Below are 21,418 nucleotides of genomic sequence, written 5' to 3' on the forward strand. Positions count from 1 at the left end.
GTGGGGAAACTAGCCGAGGAGTCCAGGGGGATGCAGGGAGAGAGGGGGAGAGAAGTGGGCGGGAAGAGGGCAGAGAAATCAAGGGAAAGAGTGGAGGAGAGATGGGGAGAGATCAGGGGGAAGAGACGGGGAGAGAGTAAAAGCCGGAGGGTGGTGGAGACATGGGGAGAGAAAGAGGACCGGGGAGGGAGAGAGGCGGGGAGAGGCAGAGTCCCAAGGAGATCTGAAGAGACAGAGGAAGACACGGGAAAGTGGCAGAGAAGGAACCGGGGCACACAGCATCTGGAACTCGTTGGGTTCCCAGAGGTTAGGGGAATCCACATTCCTATGTGGCCTCAGCCCTCCAGTTCTTCCGTGGTTTTCCCCCGGGGCTTCAAAGAGAAGGAGGAGGAGGCGGCCGTGGAGAGAAGGAGCTGGAGTGGGTGGGCGAGTCAGGGTTCTTCTCCCCATCCTCCTGAGACATGCCTCACCCGCCTTCCCAGGATGCAGCAACAGGTGGAGACCCTGTGCTCCTCCACCGCCGGCAACCCCAGCATGCACAGGGAGGCAGGTACTGAGCCTTGTGAGTGCGTGGGGGGGGGGGGGAGGGGGCAGGGGGGATTTCCTTCGTCCATGCACCGTGTGGTAACATTGGCCTGCAGTGTGCCCTTAAGCGAGTCACTGGCCTACCAGCGAGCCATCCCAGACTCTGATGTTGACCAGATTCCTGGGTGGCACCCTTTGACCCTTAGATCACATGTCTCATGAACCTTTGCGGTTCCCTGGCCGATGGTCTGGACCCAGAACTACATTTCCCATGAGCCTCTGGGGCCTTAACAACTCTTCTGAGGCTGTGGCCTCCCTAGGTGCTCTGCCCTGGTCCCTCACGTTCCCCTTTTCTCCCTCACTGAGCTCAGCAGCTAACCCCAAAGCCACTCCTCCTCCGTCCTGCCCACCTTCAGTGGTCCCACTGCCAACATGGCCAGTGGGCTAGACCCCAGATACTGCCCACCCCCCACTTCCGCCCACAGCCTTTGGTCCCCGTTGCCCTGTCTCCCTGCCTTTCCATCCCCACAGCCCCAGCTCAGGTCTTGTCCTCTTCCTCTTTCCCTACCTAACTCCCGGTCTCCGGTTTCTCTCCTCAAGCCCATCCCCCATTTGGCTCCTGGGGGGTCATCTGACTGCCAGCACTGACCCTGTCCCTCCTCTGCTCACACACACACCCCCCCCCCTTCCTTCTCCAACACTTCTGGGATGGAGTCCCAGCCCCTCAGCCTCAGACCCTGGGTGGTGGGCCACAAGCTGACAACTTCAGGCTCATGCTCCAGGGCTCCCTACTTGCCCCCTACACACGTCATTCACTCATTCATTCATTCACTCAATCAATATGTATCGAGGATGCATTTGGCTAGCATGTAATAAAAATTGGACTTAGTGTAGAAGAAAGAATAGTAGAGCCACCATCATTCAAGAGGAAGCCTGGAAGTGGGGTGGGGTTTGGGTTTGGTGGAGTCAGCAGCTCAATGATGTCATTGAGAACCCAGCTTTTATTTCCCTGTGTTTTAGTCCGGGATGTATCTCCCTTGCACACCAGTCTGCTTGCCTCATGGCCACAAAATGGCTGCCGCAGCTCCAGGCATCACTTGCAGAGGGTTGTTCGTCTTAAGAGCCCCCACATGATCCCTCCTCACGTCTTTTTGGCCAGCACTCAGTCACCCACTCGCTCTTGTCTCGACCCCCGGCAAAAAGATTATCATGATTATTTTAGTCAGCGGTCCTCAACTCTGGCCCTACATAAGGTGGGAGGATTTAAAACCAAAACATCTATACCCAAACCCGCTTCAGATCCAACTTAACCAGAATCTCTAGGACTTGGGTCCTTGCACCCATAGTTTTTGAATGCTTGCCAGGTGATTACAACAAACGGTAAGAGTTGCAAGGCATTGGTTCAAACTGGATGGGATGCCTTCGGAGAAAGGAGAGTGGGGAGCCTCCCCTGAGCTGCATGGACGAGGGATGGACACTTCTCAAACGGGGGGAAGAAGGATGGGAATGGCCAAGTGGGTGTCTTTTCCGGGTGTCAGCTACAAGAGCCTACTCTGTGCCACGTGCGCAGACATCCTCATGGCAAAGCAGGTGCGTTTCTGTCCTCAGGTCTCTTTTAGTGTCTTTGAAGGCCTCTTTTCCTTTGGAGATCCCTGCCCCACGTCATCTCTAATCTGGACTGAGGCACCCGCCTGACAAGTATAATTTATGTTTGGCTCCAGAAAAGTTGAGTGGAACTGAGTTGACGAGTTGGCCAGTTTTGTAGATCAATATTTGTTCATGTCAGCTTTGTGGCTTTCTTGGTGGTACTTTGGGACGAGTGACACTCTTTAACTTATCAGGTTGGCATCGGCCGACAGAAAGCCGGTGGTGGGACGCCTGGGTGGCTCAGTCAGTGAAGCGCCTGACTCTTGATTTCAGCTCAGGTCATGATCTCATGAGAGATCATGAGATCATTTGTGAGATGGAGTCCCACGTAGAGCTCTGTGCTGACACGTAGAGCCTGCTTGGGATTCTCCCTCTCTCTCTCTCTCTCTCTGTCTCTCTCTCTCTCTCTCTGGCTCTCTGCCCCTCCCCCGCTCACACTCTCTGTCTCTCTCAAAATAAATACATGAAAGAGAGAAAGAAAGCAAGCCAGCCCGTGGGTCCCAAGCGCTTTGCCTATGGTGCCTAATGAATGAAATGACCCAGCCTGTTCTCATGCAAAGAGGGCGGACATGAAATACACCATCTCACAAATAATAACCTACAAATGAATAAGTGCTTCTTAGCTTGGGGCTGAAGAGAAGTCTGAGAAGTTCCTGCGGATGGCCATATTCTCTTGTGCTTAAAGACCTTAGCCCCTGGTGGTCCTCTGCATAGACATCTTTTTCCTGCCATTTCTTTATTTGGCAAGCTCCTCCTTATCCCCAGGTCTTACTGTGGACATTACCTCCTCCGAGAAGCCTCCCCTGATTGCCCCTAGACTGGGCTTCCCTTTCACCTTGTGACACCGCCACCGTAGCTCATATTGCCCTTTGCACTGACTGCTTCCCCCACCAGACTGGGACCTTGTGGAGGGTAGAGTACATTGTCTAGACGAGAGTGGAGGACAGACAGCAGACTGGGGAGACTGAGAACACAGAGTCTGGATCCAGACGCCTAGATTTTTATCCTGATTCTATCACTTACGGCTGCGTGACCTTGGGCAAGTCACGTAATCTTTCTACGCCTCCGTTTCATCAGAAAGTAGTCGTGAGGATGCAGTGGAAAACACTTTTGAAGGTGGTTGGCTTTTTATTTTAAAGTAAGCTCTACGCCCAATGTGGGGCTTGCACTCAAAACCCCAAGATCAAGAATCGCCATGCTCTCCCGACCGAGCCAGCCAGGTGCCCCGAGTGCTTGGCTTTTTAAAAGGGATTGTAAACATATGTGGGGCGCCTGGCTGGCTCAGTTGGTTAGGCGCCCGACTCTTGGTTGTGGCTCCGGTCATGATCTCACGGTTCACGAGTTCAAGCCCCGCATCAGGCTCTGCGCTGACAGCGCAGAGCCTGCTTGGGATTCTCTTTCTCTCCCTCTCACTCTGCCCTTCCCCTGCTCTCTCTCTCTCTCTCTCTCTCTCTCTGTCTCTCAAAATAAATACATAAAATTAAAAATAAATAAATAAAAAGGCCTGTAAACATAGAGCTATTATTGTTATTCCACGGATGGATCTGTAGGGATCGCTGTGTTGGAGGGGTGTAGGGGAGGCCACTATAGCTTGGAGAAGTCAACAGGGGTTACCGCATGCAGGGCCCGCGCTTCCCAAAGGGGATCTTGCTAAAATGCAGATTCTGATCCCATAGGTCTGGGGTGGACCCCACAATGCTGTGTCTCAAACAAGGTGCGGCTCCCCAGATCACGCACTGAGGCGCAAGTCCCCGCCTCGGGGAGGACTTTATTCTGATGGCGAGAGAAAGCCTCTGGTGGTTTGCGAGCGAGGGGCGCTGAGATGGAAAGATCGTCCCAGCTGCCCTGCGCAAACAGATGGGAAGGTGGAGGATGGGGACCAGAGAAGGGATTTCCAATGGTACAAGCTGAGCTATGTCAACACCCCGGAAGTCAAAGACCTCCAGGAGCATAGCTGTGACATAGCCGTGTGCTGGAGACAGCCTGTCCCTGCTCGCAAGGGCCGATTGTTAAGGTTTGCAAGCTGGTTGTTAAAACCGTGGGGAGCATGAAATTGGTCATGGTGGGTATATTGACAGCGTGAAAACTGGCAAATGCTACAATCTGTGCGTGTGTGAGAAAGACAGAGAGACAGGGAGCGTGACATTAATGAAACATTTGAGAGCGAGAAAGAGATTAATTAAACATTTACCAGCACACCACTGAGTTTATTGGCTTGTACCGAGGGAGTCCCTAACACACGGAATGCCCTAGGAGGGGCTGTTCGGTTAGGTGACTTTGGGAGCCCTCGGGGGAGCAGGCTTGGGATGCTGGCGGGAAGTGGAGGCAAGTCTGTGACGCAGGAGGAATGAACGGCGCTAACAACGTGGGCGGGAACGAAGCAGCATCAGCTCTAAACCAAGCGGAGGCTCTTTGGTCATTTTTGTGGTTCGGGCGGTGTTCATGTTCTGTCGTGTTGAGACGAGGCTCCGGAGCGGCCTTATTTTTATCTCGGCCTGCCCTGGTCACAGAGAGGCCTCGGCTGACGTTGGTGCTCCGTGAAATTGTTTATGGCCGGCAGGAGCGTGATCAGCGTCACGACTTGCTCTCTGTTCGGCTGCCCCAACAAAGAGACACCCCCAAACGCAATGGCGTTAAGACGAGAGAGCGACAGGGGATCGGGCGGTCCGGCTTGCTGGGACATCCCAGCCGCATGAGATGACGCGGGGACCCGGGTTCCCGCCGCATTGTTGCTCTAGCCTCGCGGAAGCTGGCTTGTCGCTACGGTCACGCTTCCGTCCCGAGGGAAGGAGCAGCGAGTCCAACACATGAGCCCAAAGTTGCACCCCTCCCTCCCCCAACACCGTCGGCGAGAACTCGCTCGCATGGCCACACGCGGCTGCAAGGGATGCTGGGAACTGATGTCTCTAGTTGGGAGGCTGTGTGCCGGGGGGAAAACCCGAAGACTGCAGAGGAAGGGGAAAACGGATTATGGGGGACAACTAGCGGTTGGCCACAAGAGAGACCAGTTAGTCGAGGGAGGGGTCGCCTAGAAGGGCCGATCGGCGGCTGTTGTCGGTCTGGTTGGCCTCAGGAGGCCGGTTCTGAGACGGTGAGAAAACCACACCGGGTTCAAATGGTGTTGGGGGTGCTGCGGAATGGGAAGCAAAACCGGGCGAGTCCCTCCCTCGCTCTTCCTCCTGCCTTGCAGCCCCTCTCTAGCGCCCCCTGTAGGCAGAGCCTAACGGGAACCCAGCAGTCGGAGCAGAGCAGGGGTTAGGAGAGTCCCCGCCCGGGGATCACGGACCGAGTGGATGCAGTGGGGCGTTGGGAGCTGAGAGTCAATAAATAGCTCGGTAACTGGCATAAGAGCCATTCGGGAATGGTACGGACAGTACTCGGGGAAGGCCGCTGAAGCCGAATAACGTCTGAGGGGTGCGCAGGGCGGCTGACACCCGGTCTCCATCCCCAGGAGCCCTCCTTGTGGACGTTGAGACCCTAGAGGAGACGCAGACTCGGAGCCTGGGCAGGCCTGTCAGATCCTCGTGAGTGGCCCCTGGTCTCATGACTTCTGATCTCAGCCCCCCCTGGGGGGCGATGACAGCCCCCTCCCTGACCGCCGAGGTCCCTGCCCGCTCGCTCTCTCCCCAGGAAGCAGTACCTGCGTCAGGTCATTGCAGAATACGAGGCGCTGGACCGAGAGCTACCATGCCTCCGGAGGTTTCCCACACCACCCGCTGCCCAGCCTCTCTGTCTGTGCATGGAGACCTCAGTGAGTGGCCCCCTGCCCCTGGGACCCCAGACCCCCAGTCTCTGCACAGCTTGGGTGGGACGATAGAAAGGGAACAGACTCAGAAATGAGGGGGGCAGGGCTTCAATCTAGGCTCTGCGGCTGGCCAGCTGTGGGCTCGGCACAGGACAGGTCGCTAAAAATTGATTATGAATTTGTCAAAGGGTCAGACGTCACATTTGTCACTGATGACCTGGGAGGGGCAGAGAGAGCGGGAGAACGAGGGGCAGACAAGGGCTGAGACTGAAAGGCAGGTGTCCTAGGGGCACCTGGGTGACTCGGCTGGTTAAGTGTCCGACTTCTGCTCAGGTCATGATCTCACGGTTTGTGAGTTCCAGCCCCGCGTTGGGCTCTATGCTGACAGCTCAGAGCCTGGAGCCTGTTCAGATTCTGTGTCTCCCTCTCTCTCTGCTTCTCCCCTGCTCACGCTCTGCCTCTCTCTCACTCTCTCAAAAATAAACATTAAAAATTTAAATTAAAAAACAAACAAACAAAGGAAGGCCAGTGACCTGCTAATTGATCCTATGCAATTCTGTTAAGTTTGCAAATACAGCAGAGACTCAAGATGAAACCCATGTCTTGGGCAGATTCGGTGAACCGGTCATTCCTGGTACAAGTCCTTTGGCAATCGCTGCCATCAGTCAGCAGAGGTCTCTGTTAGGTTCTCGCTCAAAAGTTACCTGAGAAGAGCTGACCTTAATGGGACGCTTCCCGTGTTTCAGGCACTGGTCTCAGACACACTCCCTCTGGTGATCTGTGTGACTTTACCCCAACACAGAGATTGTTGTCTTGTTCTAGGAGCTCATTCCGAGCCCATCCCTCCTCTTCTTTGTGGCTTTGGACAGGGGACCCCGCCTCCTCCTCCCATACATGGCACAGCTTGCCTTCCTGGCGGTGACCGATGTCATGATGTCAGCCTATTTTTTCAGCAATTTTTTATGTTCTGATGATGGGATATCACCTTCCGGATGGTAATCGCACGCTAAAAATGTGGTTAGTGATCAATATGTTTCTGAATGACAAGTCAAGCCCCCTATGACCCTTATTGTTATTATTATTATTTTTTGCAACCGGACATTCCTTAAAATGCTGATAGGAACATAAACGGAAATGTGTACAACTTAAATCCTTGCGGGATCTTTAAGAGCCGCTAAAAGTCTGCTCTCCAGCGCAGGTTGCTGGAAAAGTTTTTGGTAGATTGGTAAAGTTGACCACATTGGCGAATTATTTAAGCCAACTGCTCATTGACTACTGGCAAATCCGCCTGGTGAGAACTGATATTTTTGGAGAAGGACCTAGAATGACAGTTGATGCTTTTCTACCTGAGAGATACCTGTTCTCTGACTAGAGCGATAGGCTCCCGAGATAGAGTGTGAAGCTTGCCCCTCAAATGTCACCGGGGATTCTGGCAGGTTCTACAGGTGGGTCTAAGGTGGGGACTTCCGGAACCTTGCTGCCCACGAGTGTCACATGCTGAGGCGCTCTCTCCTGACTCCTCCAGCCCCAGGAGGACTTTACCCATCTGGAGGTGCTGGAGGCTCTGGAGGCCGAGTTACCCGGGGCCATGGAGAGCGGGCGCGTGACCAGTATCCGTTTTGAAAATACGAACGTCATCTGTGGGACGGCGGGGTGCCGGGACAGGTGAGTTTGTGGCGGATCCCAGGCTGGGAGCGACCGGGAAGGGCCTGGCGGCTGGGAGCAGGTTGGAGGAGGTGAGGGGTGTGGCCTAGGGAGGTGGAGGGAGGGGCGGAGCCAGAGCCAAGGCGCCGAGTCCCACTCGGGGCCCGGAAGGGAAGGAGAGCTGGACTGAGTCCGGAAGCACCGGATTTGGGTGCGGCTGGTGGTGAAAGTGCGGGACGACGGGGCAGAGTGTGAGAACCGGGAAGGGGCGGAGCCGAGAGTGAGCGCGGGGGGGGGGGGGGGGCAGGGCCAGGTGAGATCAGAGAGCAGGTGGGATCTGGAGTGAGGAAATGGACTTCGAGGGACCCACGTGGTGACCTGGACGGATAAAACCGAGGCGTGGGGTCGGAGCCTGGGAAGGCGGCTATGAGGGGGCGGAGCCTGGGCCGAGCACATTGAAAGAGTGAGGCCACGAGTGATCGGGTGGGCAAGGGACCTGGAGGGTCGGGTTGGGGGCGGGACCGGGAGAAACCTAAATCTGGGGACGCGCCTGAGACTCACTGAGGGGGCGGGACTGGACAAAGAAAGGGGCGGGCCCTGGAGCGGCGGTTCGAAAAGACGGGGAGCCTCGACAGACGACGACCAGGGGACAGAATTAGATTGAGAGAAGAGCGGGAGCTAGAACGACCCATGCGAGGGTCGAAGCCCGGGTGGACCTCGGCGAGAGGTCAGGGCTGCCGAGGGGTTTCGGGACAGAGTGACGGGATGAGGAGCCCGAGTGGGTCAACGAACGGGGACCAGGCAGGGACCACCAGCGATTCCCTTCGGTCTCCGCCCCGTCCCTGTCCTCTTGGCCCCACCCCTCGCAGGTGGCTCATCACGGTCGCGGACTTCCAGACTCGCTCGCGTCTGCTGCGCTGCGGCCTCCGCCTCCGCGGGCTCGAGCACCCGCTGGTGCGCCACGACGAGCTGCTGCTGGCGGATTACCGCCTGCACCTGCGCCGCTCCCTGGTCCGGCGGCGCATGCTCGAGGCCCTGGGGGCGGAGCCGACCGCGGAAGTCTAACGCTCGGGGGGCGGGCCCCGGCTGCGCTTGCACGCCGCCCAGCTGGCTCGGGCTACCCGCCCGGAACCCCCGAGGGTAGGGGGCGTCGCCTCCCCAGGAAGGAGGCGGGGCCGGCTCGAGGGGGGTGGATACTGTGAGTTTAATTATAAAGAATGACCTGGTACAAAAGCCATTTCTCTCTGCAAAATCTTGGTGGGGAGTCAGGGCGAGGGAGGTGACGGGGGGGAGGGGGGGTAGGGATGAACCCCCGTAATATAATCCCGCCTCCCTCATCTTCCCCCAGTCCCTGCAAACGGACGCCTGGGTCCCGATCCCTTGAGGGATGGACTGAGAGGCTCGCGAGAGGGAAGACCCGGGTGGGCGCCGGGGGCTTTCAACCCATGCCAATCCCTGTCTCAGCGAGAACCTGACGTCCTCATCCTCCCCCCTCCTTTTTTCTTCTCCCACCCCCCTTGGAAGACAATTCTCGGGCTTTTATTTCAGGTTTTTTTTCTGGATTTTTTTTTTTTTTTGTTGTTGTTGTGTGTGTGTGTTCTAGGGTTTTTTTTTTTTTTTGTATTTTGTATTTTCATTATTGTTCCTCTTTTTGCTTTATCCTCTCCACCCCGCGCTGCCCCATCCAGTCCCTTCCCCACCCCCCACCCCGACCTCTCCTCCCCCCTCCCCACCCCCTACACCCTCCCCAACCCCGCGGCACCCATCCAGAATGAACAAGCCCTTGATAGACGGGCGCCGCGCAGGCCCCCTGCGGACGGGGGGCATCCGACAAGGGGGAGGGGGCGGGTAGGGGCCCAGCGCGACCTCTGCCCCCCTCCTTGCCATCCCTCCCCCCTCCCACGACCCTCCCACATGGTTCCCCGCAGATCCCTGACGTGGTGAGGGGAGAGGGCTGCAAGCACCCTCCCCCCATGGACGGAGCGCCCCCCCCCCGGGGGGTAGGGGGCAGCAGAGGGGGAATGGGCTTGGGGAAAGGAGGGGGAGCTCCCTTCTTTGGCAGCTGAACATGGGGGGGACCTGAGGGCGATGCCCTCCCCCCTTTACCCACAGTAGGAGAGGGGGCTTCTCAGGGGAAGGGGTGGCTTAAAGTTCCCAAGCCCCAGGAATAAAGGGAGGGGGGGTGGGGGAGCGTGCAGGAAGGAACAGCCATGCTGGAGGGAGAGGGAGTTTCTCTGAGAGAAGGAAAGGTTGGGGGGGGGGGTGTCTTCGTGCAAAATGGATGGAGAGATGGTCCAGGAAGAACTAGGAAGAGCGAGACGAGAGAGGGTGTGCAAGAAGTCACAGACTGGAGCAGGGAGAAGAGGAAGAATGGAGGCCACAGTGAGCAACAAGGGGGCTTGCCTAGGGTCTTCTCTGGCCGGAAGGAGAAAGGAGTGTGGAGAGGGAAGAAAATAAGCAGGGTCGGAAGGTCTGCACGAGCTGTTCCTCCACAGGAACAAGAAGTAAGGATGCTCGGAAAAGCGGGGATAGGCCAGCCCCAGAGTGTGCGGACGGAGACACGTGTGCAGAAGGAGAGAGGTGGGAGGGTTCCCCCGGGGAGATGGAAAAAGTCACCCAGGAGCCGGCGAGGACAAGCAGACATTCGAGAACGAGTGTGCAGCAAAGCCACGGCGTGCAGGAACATTGTCAGAGGAAGGACCCGGCTTCGCGAGAGCAGTGAGAGCGCTGCAGAGGCTGTGTGCAAGAGTGAGGGTGGGAGAAAGTGCACAAAAGAGAATGAAGCAGGGCAGAGATCTGGAAAAGAAGGGTGCAAGGGAACGGGGCGGGGGGCGGGGGCTGCCTGGCGAGGGGGAAGGGAATGAGCATTTGAAAGACAAGCAGTTCCTGGGGGGGGGGGGCAGGTGTACGAGATGTGCAAGAAATGACAAGAAATGACGGTGTGAGAAGGGGGGGGCAGGGAGGTGCAGGGGAGTGTCCCTGCAACAGGGACAGGCAGGTCGAGTAGAAATGTGGGGGTTCAAGAAGGGGCTAATGCTTAAAGAGAATGGATGGAAGCGTGTCAGGAAAAGTGCGCGGGATAGCAAGTGTGCAAAAGCTGAACAGAGGCAGGTGTGCTCCGGAGAATAAGTATGCGTGCACAGAGTGTGGGAGGGGGTGGGGGAAGGGGTGTCCCAAGTGTGTCTGCAGCAAGGGTTTAGAGATTTTCAGAAGTGAGGTGTGCACGGGAGGGCACCAAGGACAAGAGTCTGAGAGAGTAAAGGTATGGAATGTGGCAGAAGAGAAGAAATGCAATGTGGGCTAGGGAAAGGGGGGGGGTGGGTGTTTGAGCGCTGAGAGGGCCTCGCGAGCCGGAAGCGAAGGCGGAGTGTGCAAGACAGCGAGAGGGCAAATTTGTGCAAAATTGTAGCCCGGGGAGAAGAGAGAGGCAAGCAGGCGTGCAAAGGGGCGTGCAAGAGGCCGGGGTGGGGGGGCTGCTGTGTGTGTGTGCTGGGGAGGGGGGAGGGTGGGGAGAGCCCAGGGGCCTGGAGAGGGGGGGAAGGGTTGTTAGAGGAGCGGCAGGTGGTGGAATCTGAGGGCACCCCCTTCCCCTGCGGCCGGGGACAAACCCCATCCAATCAGGCTCAGGGCTGACCCCCTATGGCTCTGTCTGTTCCCCCTCCCCAGAACCGACCCTTCCCTCCTTCTCCATCCCCCTCTGCAATTTCCTCCATCACCACCCCCCCCCCCCTGCTCCCTGCTTCACACACAGTCTTGTGTCAGCTGCCCCCTCCTGTGAGGTGCAAATGTCTGGCCGGGGATCTGGCCACCCGGTGACCTCCGGCCTTGGGAGACGAGGGCAGGGCAGGGCGCAGTTCTAGCAGAGTCCCTGGCCCAGGGGGAGATAATGACGGTCAGGGGTCAGAGGTCAAGAGGCCAGTAGGCTCAAGGGTTCTGTGGACGGGCTGGTCCGTCCAGGCCAGCCATCACCTCTCCAGGAAAAATTTGAGAGCCCGGTCGATGTTCATGCGGTGGCCCACCCTGGTCACGCCCAGATCGACGTAATCCTCCTTGGTCAAGGCGGGCAGATGGGAGCCATCGATCTCGTGGTCCAGGAACTGTGCTCGGTGCTCAGCCAAGCCCAGCCACTCGAGCCAATCAGCCACGTCGAACTTGGTCCAGAACCCCAGAGGTTTAGCGCCGAAGGGCTTGTCCGGGGGCAGCGAAAGCAGGCGGGTTGGTGAGAGGGAGCGGGAGGCCCCTGACAAGGCTCCACCAAGCCCCCCGGACATCCCGGGGTGTGGTGGCACAAAGACGGGGGCGAAAGGGTCAGCGGAGCCTCCTGCCCCTCCGGTTGGGGAGCCACGGATGTCAAAGAGGCCCGGGTACAAGGGTCCAGAAGGCAGGATGGGCAGGGACGAGGGCCTGGGCGCAGGGCTGACCTTGTGCTCCGAGGCGGGCAGCAGTGAGGGGCTGGGGGCCCGGCGGAGCAGAGGCGGCCGCATCTCGAACTCCACGCCCTGGAGGTGGCGGGTGGACGTGGAGGAGGAGGCTGAGGGTGACGTGGCCCCCGGAGCTGCAGCGGCGGAAGGGGAGACCCCAGTTCCCGTGGGGAGTGGCGGCAGAGGTGGTTTGGGCCAGTTCTGAAACAGGCTGCTGACGGGTTTGGAGAGGAGCGAGGGCTGGGAGTCTTCGGAGAGTCTGGAATGTGACAAGGGGGCAGGGGCGGAGGCAGGGGGTTTGGAGGGCAGTGGCGGGGTGAGAAAGAGGCAGGGGTCAAGACACAGGGGAGAGAAGAGACACCGGAGCCAGGGCGGAGAGATGGGAAGAGATAGAAGGGGCGACGGGGGCAAGACAGATGGCAGGACAGAAGTGAAGGGAGAGAAGAACGAGAGGTCAGGGAGAGGGTGACAGTCAAGAGAGATGAAAGAAAAAGAGACATTAAGTGCTAATAATAATAATCGCCACCACTCACTGATGCTCACGTGTGCCAGGCATTGTTCCAAGTGCTTTACAGATCGCATCTCAGTTTATTCCCCAGGACAACCCTGATGCAGGTTACTATTATTATCAACAGCACAGAGAGGTTAAGCAACTTGCCTAAGGACACACAGCCAGGAAGTGGCAGAGCCCGGTTATATGGCACCGAAGTCTGAGCTCTTAACCGCTACTCTATACTGCCTTTTGGGGGTATGGCCAGTCACAGCAGAGTGGAAGACAGGGAGACGGTGAGAGGGGAACAAAAAGAAGGTGAGCGTTCAGGGGAGAGAGATGGAAGGGGACAGGGGACAGAGAAAGGGGGGGAGAGATGAGGAGAGGGAGATGAAAGAGAGAAGAAACAAGGGGAGAAAAAGGTTCCCCTCATCCCTTTCGCTCCCTTCGGGGACAGTCCTGCCTCAGGGCCTTTGAACTGGCCTAACTCACTTCCCCCCAGGTGGCCATGTGATCTGCTCCCTCCCGTCCTCTAGTTTCTGTTCTTCTAGCTGGTTATTTGAGAGGCCTTCTCTAACCATCCCCCATCCCTGCCTCCTGGGGGGGGGGGGGCAAGGGACAAGCTCCCTGAGGGCCAGGCTCCACCTGTCCTGTCCACTGTGGGGTCCCCGTCACCCAGAAGGGCACCCAGCACTATCACCCAGCAGGTGATAGTCAGTGAGGCACCTGTCGACTAAATACAGCGTCCTCTCCTCTACCCGGAATACTTAAAAAGAATCAACAGGTTGCCCTGGGATCTCAAAGGCCTGGTAAAACCACATTCAACTATCGACAAAAGGGGATCGGACCCTCAGAGTTCAAGTGAGCTCTGCAGATGGACAAGGGCAAGGGTTGGATTAAGAGACCTCTCGTCACTCCCTCCGTGGGCCCGATTCAGGAATGTGACTCCACTTTCCCTAAGACTAGGAGCTCCCAGGGACGAACTGAGCTCCTTAGTTCGAACGAGCTCGAACTCGGTGGTGATCCTAGCTAAGCTAGCTGCCTTGGGAAACTTGCGCACGATCCCGCGGTTGTCCGGTTTTATTCGCTGGGCTCTGGTGAGAGGCCCCTCCCCTCCCCCCTCTCGTGTTCTAACCACAGCCCACAAGCAATCGTCTCAAAAACCCTTTTAGGTGGGTACTCTCCCGTCCCCCTTCTACGGAGGGGTGGACGCCTTTGCCTAAGGTCACGCAGTTGGGAGTCGGGGGCTGAGACCCAAGCCCAAGAAGCCCGGCTCCAGGACCACACTCCAAACACGCGGCCCCCTAAAAGCATCTCATCTTGAGCCGCACCGGGTTCAAGGGACTCGAAGACTTCAGGGACTGTCAGAACTGACAACCCACCATGAAAACGAGACATCGGCAAGTCGTGCTCTGGTCTCTTTTGTCAGTAACTTTTTTTGTTCCTCATGGGATGTGGGTTGCCACGGTGATGGGAAGAGACCACAAAAGCTCCTGAGATAAAGTATCTGTGAAAGCATGCTTCTCTGGGGACAGACTTCGGCAAGCCAGCCTGGTTTCTGTGTTCTCTCTGCCACCTGGGACCCTCAAAGGACACAGCTAGGGGGAAGGGAGACCCTGCTGCCCACAGCATCGGCCCCTCTGGCCTCCGTCACCAACCAGCAGCCCCCCCCCCCCGCCCCCCTGCTCACCTCTGCCGCTGCAGGGAAGAGGTCCTCTCGGGGACGTAGCTGGCTCCCCCGTGGTGGCTGTCCCCGCTTCCCCCGCTGCCTCCCCGGGCCCAGGGCAGAGCGCCACCAGCTGCCGAGGAGCCCCCAAATTGCTGAAGCTTGGAGCTGAGTTCACTGATGATGCTGGCTTTTACTGTGGCCAAGGCTGAGGCCTGAGGCTGGGCCAAGGGCCCGGGCAGGGGTGGTGGTGGTGGGCCCGGGCCCTCCTCCCAGGGCAGCAGCTTCCGAGGCAGAGAGGAGGCTGATGGCAAGGGCACGGGTGGGCCTTCTGGCTCTATAGCCACCGGACCCCCGGCCATACCCGCCGATGAGGGTCCTGTGCAACCGCTCAGGGCCAGCAGCCCATCCGTTCCAGCCCCCGTCACGGAGACTGTGGGGCTGGTGGGAGTGACAGGGTCCCGGAGTCCCCCACTAGGGCCGGGCCGCAGGCCTCCGCTGGTCCCCAGAGCCCGGCCCCGGAGCTTGGAAGGAGTCATGAGCTGCGGGGGGTACGGTGGCCCGGGAGCGCCACTCCCCCCGAAGGCCTGGCCGTCCAGGTAGGCCACATACGTGTCCAGGAGCTCCGGCCCACTGGCCACACCGGCCCCGCCGCCGCCGCCGCCGCCTCCGGCGCTGCCACCGCCTTCGGCAGACAGGCTGCTCAGTGTGGACGCGCTGCTGATGGTCTCCAGCGGGTGGTCACTGCTGCTCCGACTGTCCACCTCCTCGATACCAGAATCCGTGCCAGGCGGCGGGTCGGGGCCAGGCTGTGGGGCCGGGGGAGCCGGGGCGGCCGGGGCCGGCGGGCCTGGCGGAGGGGGGTCCCCGGGAGCCACGGGGGCCCCCTGGGTCAGTGTGGCCACCTCGCTGTCATAGGAAGTCAGGCTGGACGCCGTGGAGTCCAGGGTGGGGGGCGCGGCGGCCACGGCGGGGGGCGGCACGGGGGGCAACGGGGTGGTTGGGGTGGGGGGGGTCCGGCAGCGGGTGGGGAGGCCCGGGCGTGAGCGGCGACTCTGGCTTCTCGAAGCTGTTGGAGAACTCCAGAGGCGGGGGCAGCGGTTCCACAAAGAGGAACTCGCCGTCTTCCACGTCCACCGAGGGAGCGGGGGGCGGCAGGACCAGCAGGGGGAGCCCGTTCTCTTCGCCGCCCCGCGGGGAGGTGGGCGAGGGCGGTACGGACCGGCGCGGGCTGGGAGGCGGAACCCCCGGCCCGTCCTCCGAGGGGGGCCCCCTTCCGCCCGCGCCGCCGCCGGCTCTGGGCTGGCAGTTCTCGAGGAACCGCACGTGGAGGGGCAGCCGTTCCGGCTCCTCGGGGGCCCCCGACCTCCACGCCTTGCTCGCCCCGGGGTGCGGGGCCGGGGGCTCGGGCCCCAGCTGCAGGAGGAGGGGCCCGACCCCGGGAGCCGTGGGGGGCAAGCGGTGCAGCAAGGAGCGTCGGGCCGCTGGAGGGCTGGCCGGAAGGGACTTCTCCTGGCTGCCCAGCCCTGCCCGGTACCCCAGCTCCCGGCGGGCGGGGTCCGGCGGTGAGGCCCCCCAGAGACGCAGCACCGGCTCGTGGTGGGCGTGGGGCGAGTGGTGGTGCGGGGTGGGCGGCGGCGCCTCGTAGCGGGGCGATGGGGGCCTTGGAGGGGGCTGGGGGGGCCCGCCGCCCTCCGAGGACTCCTTCAGCGCCCGCTCTCGGGCGGCCAGGGCCAGCCCGAGCGGGGAGGCCGGGTCCAGGGCCTTGCCGGTCAGCGGGTGGACCAGGGGTCGGGGCGGCAGGAAGCTGGTGAAGGCGCTGCTGCCCCCGCTGCCCGCGTAGGCTCGGCCGCCGGCCCCGTAGCCCCCGTACCCGACGCCGCTCCCCGCGCCGGCGGACTCCAGCCGGAGGTAGGGCTCGGCGGAGAACATGCCCTCGTCGATGGATTTGGAGTGGCGCAGCCGGGGGCCCGGGGGCGCCCCGGGGCCCAGCCCGCCGTCGCCGCCGTCCTCGTCCCCCGCGTCGGTGGAGAGGAAGAGCGTGGACCGCCGGCGGGCTTCGTTCTGCCAGCCGCCTTCCCTCCGCGCCGCGCCCACCAGGGCCGCTCCGAACTGGCTGGTGAAGTCGAGGGTGGCCGGGCCGCTGGGCGAGCTGGGGGTGGGCACCGGCGAGGGCGACGGCGGCACCGGCGACATGGCCGGGGCGGGGCTGGGCGCCGAGGAGCCCCCGCCGGCCCCGCCGCCCCCGCCCCCGCCCCCGCCGCCGCCGCCGCCCGCGGCCTCGGGCTGGGTCGGGGGCTCCGCCTCGGTGCTGCTGCCCTGGCTGCTTCGGCCGCTGCTACTGGTGGACGGAGCCTTGATGATGATGGTGGGGATGGGGATGGAGTTCTTCTCTGAGGGCGCGGCCGCGGCGGGCGGCGGCTGCGGGGACGCCGGGGACGTGGGCGAGGGGGCGGGCGGGAGGCCGCCGCCCTTCTGGGGCTCGCCTTCGACCTTGGTCTGCTTGACCAGGGGCCCCTTGCGCCCGCGGCCCGAGCGGGCTGGCACGTACATGGCCGCGCTGGCCGCCCGGGGGGGCAGCTGGAAGTAGCGCAGGGCCGGGGCCTGGGAGGAGCCGATGCCCCCGCCCCCGCCGCCGTGGTGCGACGGGGACGGGGCCCCCGGGGTGGGGCCGGGCCCGCCACCCCGCCAGCCGCGCAGGCTGGGCTGCGGCCCCAGGGCCAGTCGGGGTGGGGGGTCGTCGGGAGAGCCGCCCGTCTCCATCTCCGGGGGATGAGGGGGGTGGGCGTGGTGGTGGTGAGGCTGGGGGGGCGGGGCGTGATGGTGGTGGTGGTGGGGCGGGTGGTGGTGGGCGGGGGGCAGGGGCCCGCTGTGGTACAGGCTCTTCTCACGGCCCCCTACGCGCGTGTCGGGAGGGGAGGGCCCATCGAAGGACGCAGGGGAAGAGGAGGGGAGGGGGCCACCCGAACTGGGGTTGAAGGGCCCTCCTCTGGGGGATGGGGTGAGGCGGCCCGAGGAGGAGGGGGCCGGAGGTGTGCTGTAGGGGGGCTCCGGTGGGGACGTGGTGGGCGGCGGAGGGATGTCCTCCGAGCCAGGCACAGACAGGCTGCGGCTGAACTTCATGGCTGGGGGTGCTAGGTAGGGTCTATCATCTTCTGCAGCCCCTGGGAAGACACAAGGGATCCAGGAGAGCGGGGGGGAGGGGGGTCACAGGGCTGCTAAAACTGTAGTCGCAGTATTAACGAAACCATCAAGAAGGAGAAGAAGAATGACGATAAATACGACGACCCTTAGCAAGCCTACGCTGAGACCCTCACGCAAGGATTAGTCCAGAGCTTCCCCAGGTGCGACAAATGCGCTCGACCACACAGGTTGCGCATCGCACGACAGCAACCGGCAGAGGGAGCGAGGGGGTCGGGGTGGGGCGCAATTCAGCTGAACTTCCGCCCCGTGCCAGGAGGGGGCGCCTTTTTCTAACTCGCACGGAGGCACGTTAAGCGCCCGGGGTGGCTGGGGGTGAGCAAAAGTGGCTGGAGGCGAGGGGGAGAGAGGTACCATGTTCGCGCGCGTCGCCGTAGGTTTCTTTTCACGGAGACGCAGAAAGGAAATGCCATTAGCACATCAAACCTGTGATTTCACAGGCGGAACGACTTAGGGTGAGGCTAACGTTTAGGAGGCAGAGCCGCCTTAGAGGTAAGCAGTGCTGGGTGGATTTAGAGGGAGTCGAGATCAGGTACATGATGGGACACAAACGCAAGACTCGCACGGGTGGACTGTGGACGCTGGAAAGAGGAGAAAAGCTAGACCCAGTTAGCAAAAGGCCTCAGAGTGGATGGGGAGAGCAAAGACTTTTGCCTACTCATCACTGCCAGGGCTCAGGCTTTGACCGTGTCCTCACCTCTGACTACTCTCTCTCCCCTGGGGTCATCTCAAGCCGCGTCCTGGATCATTAACTCCGTCTCTGCTGAAGACGCCTGTGTCTGTCCTGGGGCTCAGTCCTCTCCCCTGAGCTCCAGGCTCCTATATCCAAATGCCACATCTACTCGGATGTCCCGCTGGCATCTAAGACTTAGCAGGCCCCGGACTGTACCCCTGATCTCTTCTGACCCCCATAGTCTCCCCCATCGGAGCAAATGGTGGCTCAATCCTACCTCAGGACCTTTGTCCCGGCCGTTCCCGCTACCTGGAATGCCTTACTGCCTTATACCCACGTGGCTCTCCCCTTCATTTCCATGTCTTAAAGATTTTTTTAAATGTTTATTTAATTTCGAGGGAGAGAGTGAGGGGGGTAGAGAGAGGAGGAACGAGGGCCCGAAGAAGGCTCCGCACTGTCAGCACAGAGCCTGATGCGGGGCTCCAACTCACGAACCGTGAAATCATGATGTGAGCCGAAGTCGGATGCTCAACCGACCGAGCCACCCAGGCGCCCTTCATTTCCATGCTTTGGCTCAAACCTGCCCCCCAGAACTCCTGACTTCTCTTATTCTGCTGTTCCTCCCCTCCCCCCCACCCCAGAGAACTTAACACTGTGAACATACTATATCATTGTCTTGTTTCTTAGCCTTATAAGCCAATATCTTCCTCTGCTGGAAGAACTCCACGAGGACAGGACCTTTTGGTCTGTTTTGTTCACTGCCATGTATCACCAGCAGTCTAGGACATATGGTAGGGGGCCAATAAATATTTGTAGAACGGGTGGATGGATGGATGGATGGATGGATGAAGTCAGATATGAGAAGGCACCAGGGTCTGTGGTGGGGGCTTCAACCCACTGCATCCAGGCGGGAACAGTAAGGTGCCCATTTTCTAGAGGCAGAACCCAAGGCCCACAGAGGTGAAGCTCCCTGCCCCAGGTCACACAGCTAGGAGGGACAAAAGCCAGGATCCAAACGCAGACTTGCCCAAACAGCAAAGCCTGAGCTCTTTGCCCAACTCAACGGAACCGTGGTCACGTACGGAAGTAGGAAAGAACATTTCAAAGCCCCATTCATTTCTCCCGTAAACTGTCACCCTCCCCAGCCTCCCCCTCCGCCGCTGGCATCCATTATACCCCCCCTTCTGGGTGACATACCGATAGATTTTTGCCGGAGCATAAGCCCGGGTCCTGGAGGCAGGTAAGAAGGACGTTCATAACTTGGCTGGGAGCGGTGGTGCGGATCGAAGCTTGACTTCGGGGTCGCCGTCGGGGAGGAAAGACAACAGAGAAGGATGAGTCTGGGTGTGAAGTCTCACGGCTTCACCGCACACTAGCCCCCATACCTTCTCCAAGCCTCTGCAGGAAGGGTGAGAGGCGTCGAGGAGGCAAAAGGGAATTCTGGCGAAGGGAAGGGTTTCTGAGTTTGGGCAGCGGGGAGAAAGAAAGGAAAAGAAAGCAGATTCTCAGTCCACCCAGATCACCAATCTGGGTCTTTTCTCCATTCCTGCTGTCAGCCCCTCCCCAAGTCCAAGTCCCCACCGTTCCTTGCCTACATGGGCCGCAGTAGCTTCTTTTGTCATCCTGCGGCCACCCGTGTCCCCATCACCTCTTTCTGTTCTGCTTTCCATGCAAGAGGCAGAGGGATCTTTCAAAAAGAAATCCAGGTCATGTCATTGCCCTGCTTAAAGTCCTACAGCAGCACCCCCCCCCCACCATCAGTTAGGAGGGGATCAGAATCCCCCACTCTGGTCTACAGGGTCATCTGTGGTAGACACTGTTGGTGTGCACCCAGATCCCCCTGGCTGAGGTGCCGTGACCATCCCCAGCTGCTGTGTCACCTGCCTGGGCTCTCAGCTGCTGCCCCTCGCTCTGAAATATGGCCCTCCTCCAGAGGAGCTGGTGAGCCCAAGCAGTCACGTCCCCCTAGCTCTGGGAGCGGCCTGCAGCCAAGGACTGGCTGACACGGAGGTCCAAGGCCGGCCTGACTCCCCGTGCCATGCACGCTCCAAAGCTCTGGTAGAAATCGGGCTGAAGGGGACTCCAGTGGGGACCGGGTTTGCTGACCTCCACAGCCCATCCTGCCTCCCTCACTCCCTCGCGATTTTCCCCTTAGGATGCTGGAGGTGCAGAAATCCCTATGTCAGGCTTCGACTGTGGGAGACCCAGGTACCCAGGACACTCTGGCCCCACCTGCATCTCCTGCCTCGTTACTCCGGTCCCACCGTGGCCACCCGGCCTGCCCCTCCAATGGCCCAAAGCCCATCCCCGCTTTAGAACCCTTGCAAGTCCTGGGTTTTTGTCTCTGCCACGGTTTCCTCCTCATCGCCACACGTTCCTTTCCATCTTCACGTTCTCCACTCAAACGTCCCTCCCAGTCCCCGTCCACTGCGTCTCCCTGTCCTGTTGTCCTTCTGGAGCTTATCCTCGTCTGAAAGGATTTGTGTACTTGCTTACTTTCCGTCTCCCTGCCTAGAATGTCAGCTCCCAGAAGGCACCACAGGTACAGAATCCAGGGCCCAGGATACCTTCAGGGAAAATAGTTCAATTTCCTTTAAAACCAGAGGTTGGAGGGGGGATGAATAGAATCCAGCCTGGATGATAATATTCATCTTTGCAGCAAGACAACCAGACAATACAGATTTTAAGGCTTTTTGTTGGAGGGGGAGGAGCTCGTGAAGGCCAAAATGCCAAAGACCCATGGAAGTCCCAACACAGCCTGTTAGGGTAGCAACTTTGTTGGTCTTGTTCACTTTTGGGTCCCCAGTCCCCAAACAGGACCTGATGTTCTACAAGCCTGTGTCACATGAAGAGTAACTAAATGACAATGAGCCAGCATCAAGCGCTGACTCCCTTCCTTCCACCGGGTGACCCCATATGTCTCTCTTCTCTGGCTTTGAGACCAGAAGTGCAGAGAAAGGAAACCCTTTTTGGATGAAGTCCCTACCCTCACCTCCCATCGCACTCCCTCCAGCCCCCTTCCTCTAAGTACTCCCCCCTACCTCAGAATTTCCTGTGCTGTTTCTCACCCCAGAGCCTCCGCATATGCTGTTCCCTCTGCCTGAAACATCCTTTCCCCCTGCTCTGCTTGGGGAAACTTGTCATCCTCGTCCCCACCCTGGTCTGGCCTCTCCCTTCCTCTAAACCTACATTGCCCAATACAGTAGCCACCGCCCTTTTGGATGTAAATTTTAATTAATTAAAATAACTTATAATTAAACAGTCCTTTCTTCCATTCATGCTGGTCATTTCAAAAGATCCATCGTCACACATGGCTGATGGCTGCCATATGGGACAGCACAGAGGTAGGACAGTTCCTTCAACACAGAAAGCTCTACACTTTAATAGGGTGCGCCTAAGCTACACT

General features: G+C 59.6%; 2 protein-coding genes across 2 annotated transcripts in view; one reads left to right on the top strand and one right to left on the bottom strand.

The window, feature by feature from the left end:
- Positions 1-355: 355 nt before the first annotated feature.
- CE2H19orf81 (chromosome E2 C19orf81 homolog) lies at positions 356-8,792 on the top strand. Its single transcript, XM_086690545.1, has 5 exons — positions 356-546; positions 5,624-5,696; positions 5,803-5,923; positions 7,443-7,582; positions 8,431-8,792. The coding sequence occupies exons 1-5, from the start codon at positions 462-464 to the stop codon at positions 8,624-8,626; spliced, it is 615 nt and encodes a 204-aa protein (XP_086546671.1). The 5' UTR covers positions 356-461; the 3' UTR covers positions 8,627-8,792.
- A 1,697-nt stretch (positions 8,793-10,489) lies between these two features.
- The window catches only part of SHANK1 (SH3 and multiple ankyrin repeat domains 1), a 44,680-nt gene continuing 33,751 nt past the window's right edge, over positions 10,490-21,418 (bottom strand). Inside the window, 4 exon segments of the mRNA XM_086690546.1 lie at positions 10,490-12,241; positions 14,163-15,151; positions 15,153-17,302; positions 19,210-19,306. Of these exon segments, the coding sequence (XP_086546672.1) occupies positions 11,527-12,241; positions 14,163-15,151; positions 15,153-17,302; positions 19,210-19,306 (3,951 nt within the window). The 3' untranslated portion in view covers positions 10,490-11,526.

This window comes from Puma concolor, chromosome E2 (genome assembly GCF_028749965.1).
Source record: "Puma concolor isolate L17-30 chromosome E2, mPumCon1.1.hap2, whole genome shotgun sequence".
Lineage (NCBI taxonomy): Eukaryota > Metazoa > Chordata > Mammalia > Carnivora > Felidae > Puma > Puma concolor.